This window comes from Callithrix jacchus, chromosome 1 (assembly GCF_049354715.1).
Source record: "Callithrix jacchus isolate 240 chromosome 1, calJac240_pri, whole genome shotgun sequence".
In the NCBI taxonomy this organism is placed as follows: Eukaryota; Metazoa; Chordata; class Mammalia; order Primates; family Cebidae; genus Callithrix; species Callithrix jacchus.
The window spans coordinates 179,532,366-179,541,410 of NC_133502.1; the positions used below are offsets into that span (position 1 = coordinate 179,532,366).

A 9,045-nucleotide genomic window follows, 5' to 3' on the forward strand; every position below is an offset into this window, starting at 1 on the left:
ACCCAGGCCTGTCTGAGCCCTGATGCTCAGGTGTTCCTCTAGGGAGCATGGGATGGGGCAGCCCCAGCCTGGGTCACTGGAGCCTCGGTCTCGAGTTTTCAGCTCTTCCCCTTGCATTTCAGATCCTCTGGACCACGAGCTTGCCGTGTCTCCATTGCTCCCTCGAAAAGAGCGAGGTCCCCCAGAGGGTGGCCTGAATGAAGATGAGCGCCTTCTCCCCAAAGACAAAAAGACCAACTTGTTCAGCGCCTTGATCAAGAAGAAGAAGAAGACAGCACCAACACCCCCCAAACGCAGCAGTTCCTTCCGGGAGATGGACGGCCAGCCGGAGCGCAGAGGGGCCGGCGAGGAAGAGGGCCGGGACATCAGCAACGGGGCGCTGGCTCTTACCCCCTTGGACACAGCTGACCCAGCCAAGTCCCCAAAGCCTAGCAACGGGGCTGGGGTCCCCAACGGAGCCCTCCGGGAGTCTGGGGGCTCAGGCTTCCGCTCTCCCCACCTGTGGAAGAAGTCCAGCACGCTGACCAGCAGCCGCCTAGCCACTGGAGAGGAGGATGGCGGCAGCAGCTCCAGCAAGCGCTTCCTGCGCTCCTGCTCCGCCTCCTGCGTGCCCCATGGGGCCAAGGACACAGAGTGGAGGTCAGTCACACTGCCTCGGGACTTGCAGTCCACTGGAAGACAGTTTGACTCGTCCACATTTGGAGGGCACAAAAGTGAGAAGCCGGCTCTGCCTCGGAAGAGGGCAGGGGAGAACAGGCCTGACCAGGTGACCCGAGGCACAGTGACGCCCCCACCCAGGCTGGTGAAAAAGAATGAGGAAGCTGCTGATGAGGTCTTCAAAGACATCATGGAGTCTAGCCCAGGCTCCAGCCCGCCCAGCCTGACTCCAAAACTCCTCCGTCGGCAGGCCATGATGGCCCCTGCCTCGGGCCTCCCCAACAAGGAAGAAGCTGGGAAGGGCGGTGCCTTAGGGACCCCTGCTGTAGCTGAGCCAGTGCCCCCCACCAGCAAAGCGGGCTCAGGTGTACCAGCAGGCACCAGCAAGGGTCCCACCGAGGAGTCCAGAGTGAGGAGGCACAAGCACTCCTCTGAGTCACCAGGCAGGGACAAGGGGAAATTGTCCAGGCTCAAACCTGCCCCGCCGCCCCCACCAGCAGCCTCTGCAGGGAAGGCTGGAGGAAAGCCCTCACAGAGCCCGAGCCAGGAGGCGGCCGGGGAGGCAGGCCTGGGAGCAAAGACAAAAGCCACAAGTCTGGCTGATGCTGTGAACAGTGACGCTGCCAAGCCCAGCCAGCTGGGAGAGGGCTTCAAAAAGCCAGTACTCCCAGCCACTCCAAAGCCACAGTCCACCAAGCCATCGGGGACCCCCGTCAGCCCAGCCCCCATTCCCTCCACGTTGCCATCAGCATCCTCGGCCCTGGCTGGGGACCAGCCATCTTCCACTGCCTTCATCCCTCTCATATCAACCCGCGTGTCTCTTCGGAAAACCCGCCAGCCTCCAGAGCGGATCGCCAGCGGCACCATCACCAAGGGCGTGGTCCTGGACAGCACCGAGGCGCTGTGCCTCGCCATCTCTAGGAACTCTGAGCAGATGGCCAGCCACAGCGCGGTCCTGGAGGCCGGCAAAAACCTCTACACGTTCTGCGTGAGCTACGTGGATTCCATCCAGCAAATGAGGAACAAGTTTGCCTTCCGAGAGGCCATCAACAAACTGGAGAATAATCTCCGGGAGCTTCAGATCTGCCCGGCGACAGCAGGCAGTGGTCCGGCAGCCACTCAGGACTTCAGCAAGCTCCTCAGTTCAGTGAAGGAAATCAGCGACATAGTGCAGAGGTAGCAGCAGCCAGGTGTTTGGTGTCAGGCCCACCAGAGCTGCCTGCGGGTCCACCCGTACCTGTGACAGTGGCTGACAAGGGACCAGTGAGTCAGCACCTTGGCCCTGGAGCTCTATGCCAGGCAGAGCCCAGGGCCCTGTGGAGTCCAGCTCTACTACCTACATTTGCACCGACTGCCCTCCTGCACCTTCCTCCTCCCTGCCCGGGCACCCTGCTCCGTCTCTGTCCTCGAGTTTTATCTGTGGAGTTCCCGCTCCGTGGACTACAGTTGGCATGCTGGGGCCCGCCAGCCTCGCTCCTGCTTAGCGCTCCAGGCTCTCCAGGCCAGGTGGGAATGGCTGATTTGGAGTGTCCTTTTCGTTTTCTCCCTGGAGCCCCTCTTCCCCTGGCTGGGCCTTTTCCTTCCACTTCTCCAAGAACGGAAGCCTGACTGAGGCCTGTGCATCAGGCCCTCTGCCTGCACTTCCTGGCCTTGCCCCTCCTGTGCTGAAGACATGCTTCAAGAACCACATTTCGGGAAAAGCACACACGGCCATGCACATGGCTGGTCACTCTGCCCTCTGCTGCTGCCCGGGGCGGGATGCGCTCAACACTTCCTCACGTGCAGGACGGCTCTTGATTTGGGTGGAAATCGGTGCTAAAGCCAACCAGCCTTTTGGGTCCTGGGCAGGTGGGAGCTGAAAAGGATGGAGGCACCAGCCGTGTCCTTTTTGTCTGTCCTCTCCACATCCCTGGAGCCCAGCTCTTGCTCTCTCGTGACGTGCACTGTGAATCCTGGCAAGAAAGCTTGAGTCTCAAGGGTCCAGGTCACTGTTACTGCCAACATCCCTCCCCAGCAGAAGGGAGGCAGTGGTAGTTGGGTGAACAGCTGGTGCCAGATAGCCCCAGACTGGGCCAGGAAGGTCTGCAGGGGCCCAGAGTGAACCTTCCTTTCACACATCTGGGTGCCCTGAAAGGGCCAATCCCCTTCCTGCTCCTCTAACATAAGGGAGATTCTTACAAGGCCCATTCCTTTGGAACAAGACAGTCTTCACTTTTCTGAGTTCTTGAAGCATTTCAAATCCCTGCCTCTGTGTAGCCACTCTGAGAGAACAGAGCTGCCACCGGGCACTTGCACACACGCAGGAGGAAAGGCCCTGACCAGTCCCGGCCGCACTCTTGAACTGGGCGAGTATCTTATTTAATTACCATGAGTGACATAGCCTCATGTTCTATGGGGTTCATCAGGGAGTGTTAGGAAAACCACAAATGAAGCCCCTGAAGGCATCGAGTGTTTCACAGAGCACGCCTGGCATCTTCTCCCCGAGGCTGCCCCAGGCTGGAGCCCAGGTATGGGGGCTGTGACTCTGGGCAGGGACCTGGGGTCTCCTGGACCTTGACAGAGCAGCTAACTCCAAGAGCAGTGGGCAGGTGGCTGCGCCCCGGTCTCCACAATGGGAGAACCAGGAGGAGCCGCCTTCCCGCCCCTGTGCTGCCTCGTGCCGCCAGCCTCACACGGGCCCTAGCTTTATGCTCGTCACCTAAACTTGGACTTTATTTTTCTGGTAGAAATGGTTTTCTCTGGATCGTTTTATGCGGTTCTTACAGCACATCACCTCTTTGCCCCCAACGGCTGTGACCCAGCCCAAGGGAGGCATTAGTCACCGACAGCGGCCTTGAAGACAAAGCAAAGCACCCACCCAGGTCCCCCAACCGCCTGTTTCTGTGAGGTACTGGTCCCTTTTTTTTGTTAACGTGATGTGCCACTATATTGTACCCATATCTCTCAGTATGCATCTTTTATAGACGGTCTTTTATCAGTGGCGCGTGCACAGCGCCCACCCTGCTCCCTCGGACGTGTGCAGTGGTTCCTCTGCGTCTCTTGGTCTAGTGCATTTTGTTTCTGTATATGATTCTCTGTGTTTTTTTTGAACCCAAATCTCTCCTCTGTAGTATTTTTTAAATAAATCAGTGTTTACAACATTAGAATCCTTGGCAGATTGCTTCGGCCTGTGATCCTGCCCTGTTGTTCTGAGCCTGTGTGTGTGGGGGCCGGGATGCAGTGGGTTCTGGTGTCCCAATGGGGCTGGAGCCGGTGGCAGGTCTCACAGAGCAACGGTGGCAGGTTGGCCCCAGCTGCCCCAACCCCCTGCGGCCTGGGAGCCCACAACCATTTTTCAGGCACTTGTCCTACTATGCTTGGACGCTTCCTGTACCCTTGGCACTTACCTGCCAGCAGCCCAGCCCTGCCCGAATCACTGGGCATGGGCTGTGCCACCAGCCTGAGGCTGGCTAAGGGCAAATCCCTCCCCACGTGTGCCTGTTCCCTCTCTACGTTTCCACCCTATGCCCCCAGGCGCCCCTCACTCACCTGTTTTTCTCATGCCAGGTGTCTTAGATCTTTGTGTGGACGAGGAGGAGCGGTGGTGTGCTGGCCTTCGGAGCCTGGGAAGGCCATCCCAGACTGAGCCCCACCGCCCTTCCCCAGCTCAGTCCCCACCGAGCTCACAGCTTGGAAAGGGGCATCTGGGAAGTGAGCAGCGCCCTCGGATAATGATACTCATCAGGCCAGCAGGCTTGTCAGGGGTGCAGACCCTGCTCAGCAGAGCATGTGAAGATCACGGCTCATTGAAGCTCCTCCCAGGAGACCTGGAGCAAGACATGCTGTGCAGGTGGGGCTGGTGGTGCCCACCGTAGGGCGCTCAGAGCAAGTGGCTACCAGCAGTGCCAGGCACCAGATTCTCCCCCTCTTGTTTCACAGGGACAAAAACAGTCGGGCCCCCGAGTTCCTTGCCGGTTGAACCATAGCTGTCCACCAGACCTATCAAGTCTGGGGCTTTTCAGGGGTGTCCTCTGAATGGCTGCTCCCACATCTGAACAAAGACATGGGACAACTCTGGTGACATCCACAGCTGGCGGCTGCTTCCTCCCGTCAGATGTGGACTGTCACGCCGCCCTCCTAGCACTTAGTGCCGAGGCTTCGTGTCCAGAGTCAGCTCCTGCATATGAGGCCAGTCGGCCGCACTGGGCCAGCGTGGAGGAAGATGCCTCTCATCTCCTGAATGAGGATCTTGGATGGGTGTCTGTCCATTTCTGTCAGTTGAGCTTATAAAACTTAGTTTGGTCTAGCCATTCTAAGAGAGTGGTTTCCTAACCTTCTCTAGGTCACAGAACCTCCTGAGAACCTAATGAAAACTGTGGATCCCAGCCCCAGAAAAATGCACCTCTTTGCACACACCTAGCACTTTCCAGCTCATTTCCAGTCCCGCCTTTGAGGTCCTAAACCAGGGAATACCCATGGGCCAAGCCCAGCAAAGGGGCTGGCAGCTATTATTACAAAACACCAGCCTAAGGTATCACATTTTCTTGAAAGGCCAGGCAAGGTGGCTCATGCTTGTAATCCCAACACTTTGGGAGGCTGAGGAGGGCAGATTGCTTGAGCCCTTGAGTTCAAGACAAGCCTGGGCAATGTAGTGAGACACCATCTCTACAAGAAAATATAAAAACTAGCTGGGTATGGTGGGAGGATCACTTGAGCCCAGAATGTGGAGGTTGCAGTGATCGTGCCACTGGACTCTAGCTGGGACAACAGAGTGAAATCCTGTCTTTAAAAAAAATTTTTTTTTCTTTTGAGACCGAGTTTCACTCTTGTTGCCCAGGCTGGAATGCATTGGGATGATCTCCGATCACTGCAACCTCTGCCTCCCAAGTTCAAGTGATTCTCCTGCCTCAGCCTTCTGAGTAGCTGGGATTACAGGCACGCGCCACCACACCTGGTTAATTTTTGTATTTTTAATAGAGATGGGGTTTCGCCATGTTGGCCAGGCTGGTCTCAAACTCCTGACGTCAAGTGATCTGCCCACCTCAGCCTCTCAAGGTGCTGGGATTACAGGAATTTTTTTCTTAAAAAAAAAAAATTCAAGGCCGGGTGCGGTGGCTCAAGCCTGTAATCCCAGCACTTTGGGAGGCCGAGGCGGGTAGATCACGAGGTCAAGAGATCGAGACCATCCTGGTCAACACGGTGAAACCCCATCTCTACTAAAAATACAAAAAATTAGCTGGGCATGGTGGCGCGTGCCTGTAATCCCAGCTACTCAGGAGGCTGAGGCAGGAGAATTGCCTGAACCCAGGAGGCGGACGTTGCGGTGAGCCGAGATCGCGCAATTGCACTCCAGCCTGGGTAACAAGAGCGAAACTCAGTCTCAAAAAAAATAAAATAAATTCAGATGTCTATGAACAGAAATGAAGTGACAATCTCACCACATAACTACGAGCAGAGCAGCCAGACACCACACAGCAGCACCAGAAGCCTCCATTCTTGTAAAGGCACAGCCAGCACGTAGTGTCAGAAGTCAGGGCGGAGGGGAATGTGGGATGGAGGAGGTCGTGCCTGGTTAGGTTAGTGCCCTGGGGGCAGGTCTGTTTCTGGGTGACACTGGCTAGCGGGTATGTCATTTAGTGGAACTGTGTCAGACCATGCAGTTAGAACAGGTGCACACTCGGCATGCAGTGCACTTCAGTGACGTTTTCCTAAACTTGCAGCCCATGTGGGAGCACGTTCAGCATTCCAGCCACCCCACGGCCCTTCTCCAAGTTACCACTGGAAAGCCACATGCCACTTTTTTTTTTTCCTAGATGGAATCTCCCTCTGTCGCCAGGCTGGAGTGCAGTGGTGTGATCTCAGCTCACTGAAACTTCCACCTCCCAGGTTCAAGTGATTCTCCTGCCTCAGCCTCCCAAGTAGCTGGGACTATAGGTGCGCGCTATCACTCCCGGCTAATTTTTATATTTTTGGTGGAGATGGGGTTTCACCATGTTGGCCAGGATGGTCTCGATCTCTTGACCTTGTGATAGGCCTGATTTGGCCTCCCAAAGTGCTGGGATTACAGGCATGAGCCACTGCGCCTGGCCCACCACTTTTTGTAATGAAGTTTTTGTCACTGTCCTCTGACAGGTAAGGAAACTGAGGCTCAGAGAGGTGAAGTGGCTTGGCCAAGGTCACACAGCATGGTGCCTACCATGGCAGGATAATTTGTAAACAGTGTAGCCGGTCCCAAAAGGACCAGGAGAGAGCTGTGCCCCAGGACCGGGTTCTTCCTTTCACAGTGGAAAGAAAGTATTCCAGCACTTTGGGAGGCTGAGGTGGGTGGATCACGAGGTCAAGAGATCGAGATCATCCTGGTCAACATGGTGAAACCCCGTCTCTACTAAAAATACAAAAAATTAGCTGGGCATGGTGGCGCCTGCCTGTAATCCCAGCTACTCAGGAGGCTGAGGCAGGAGAATTGCCTGAACCCAGGTGGCGGAGGTTGCGGTGAGCCGAGATCGCGCCATTGTACTCCAGCATGGGTAACAAGAGCGAAACTCCGTCTGAAAAAAAAAAAAAAAAAAAAGAAAGAAAGTATTCCAGCCAGCCCAGCTCCTTGGGCAGCAGAGATCATTTACAGGAGGCCTTCCTAAATAAAGTGGCCTGGGGAAGCAAGCCTAAATGTCCTCTTACAAGAAGACATTAGGTGAGACCAGACCCACCACAGTGTCCCTATCAGCACTGCCCTCATCCCTGGGGGTCACCTAACATCTTGCTCCCCCACCCCACACTCCAGTTGATATCACTTCTGTAATCGGGGAAGCCTCTGAGCTCTTTCTGGGAGGGCATTTCTGAGCCTCCGAGGAGCTGCAGATTGCAGGAGCACTGGCTGCACAGAGCATGCCCCAGCTCCCGGCCCAGAAGGTAGAAAGTACCTTGTAAGGTTTGGGCTTGTGAGTGAAATCTGTCAAGCAGCGTCTATGGCACTGGGGCAAAGTCAGGACGAAGTGGCTTCCCTCTTGATCACTACAGTAGCTGTCTATGGCTGACTGCCCTCAGGAGCCTGCTTCATTTGGGATTTTTTCTTAAATATTTTTATTAGTATTTCAAACATACAGAAAAAAACAAATGTTTTCCATTCATCTTGATAGTGAAATACCTTTAGATCCACACACCAAGATGAAGAGCACCTTGTGTCTTGGATAGAAGTAACGGGCAGATGCAGGCAGCTCGCAGGCGCTCTGGGCTGGAGGAGCTGTAACTGCCAGGCCCGGTGGAGTGAGTGGGCACCGCTCAGGGGAGCTTCATCTCTCTGCTTCCAAAATAAATGTTTTCTGGAGTCTCACCTTCACCCTCCTGGACAGGGGTAACCTTACCTGTGGAGGAGAGGGCGAGGGCTCAGGGGGCGCTGGGATGGCATGAGAGGCCCGAAGACTTGGCAGACACGGTGGGCTTGGCAGCAGGGCAGTGGGTTAAAGAGAAAGCTTAGCCAAGCCCAGCGGGAGCTGATTTGACAGCAGTGCCCTTAGCAGCTTGATTGTGCGGATTTTCAGGGCTATTGAGCTCAAGTGTACAAGCAAACTGGAAAGAATAGCTTCGTTGGGTGTTTTTAAATGATAAAAGCATAATGACAGCATATCCACTCCTTTGAAGGCGCCCCCCACCACCGTGTTCTTTATCTCAGGTTTCTCCATCAAGGTTAACCTAATCCTGCTCAATTAACAGCCAGCCACTGCGTACCCAAAGAGCCTGTGGAAGTGTGCAGGGTGGCCCAGCCTGGGCCTTCTCCAAAGTAGTGACCATGGGTGGCTCGTTGCTCAGGATACAGAAGTTGGCAAGTGATGGGTGGCCAGGGACCTCACTTCGGGGCGTTCCTCTGCCCTCAGCCTGCTGTGTTTCCCCTGGTCTCCGGTGAGCACAATCTCCAGCTGCTTTGCATGAATGAGCCAAGGGAGGAATTGATCTAGCTTACTGCCTCCCCTCCCTCAAGCCTCTGACACGAGTTTGAAATGGATACTCTGCCCAGCCCCAGGCCTGCAACCACTCCCTGCTGAGCACAGGCTCTCCCTGGGGCAGAGAAGTTGTTTTCCAAATGCTCCTTTTTCTTAGGAAACCTGGGAAGGGGCAGCCGAGTGGAAGAGAAAGGCACACCCTGTATTGAGCACACCTGCAGGTGAGCAAATCTGTCCATCCACCCTGTGCCAGGGCCATCCTTATAGCAAGGACCCTGGGGTTGTGTCCGTCCCCATCAATGTCATGTTAGCAAGCAGTGACAACCTCCCTCTGCAGGAGGCATCCTGAACCACTCCGTCCTCAGACAGTGGCAGGGCCAAAGGGAACAGTGTGCCCTGCTTCCCGCCCCCCACCTCAGGAATCATTGTCTTATCCCCCTCACAGCTGCCCTAAGTTTCAGGGCACGTGCAC

The 9,045-nt window shown here is 55.6% G+C and overlaps 1 protein-coding gene across 2 annotated transcripts in view; it reads left to right on the top strand.

Moving 5' to 3' along the window:
- Nucleotides 1-3,800, top strand: part of ABL1 (ABL proto-oncogene 1, non-receptor tyrosine kinase) — a 163,397-nt gene extending 159,597 nt beyond the window's left edge. For both annotated transcript variants that reach the window (XM_002743402.7, XM_035260574.3), the window contains exon 11: nt 123-3,800. In XM_002743402.7, the coding sequence (XP_002743448.1) occupies nt 123-1,837 (1,715 nt within the window). In that variant the 3' untranslated portion in view covers nt 1,838-3,800. The remainder of the gene's footprint in view (nt 1-122) is intronic.
- The last annotated feature ends 5,245 nt before the right edge of the window (nt 3,801-9,045 follow it).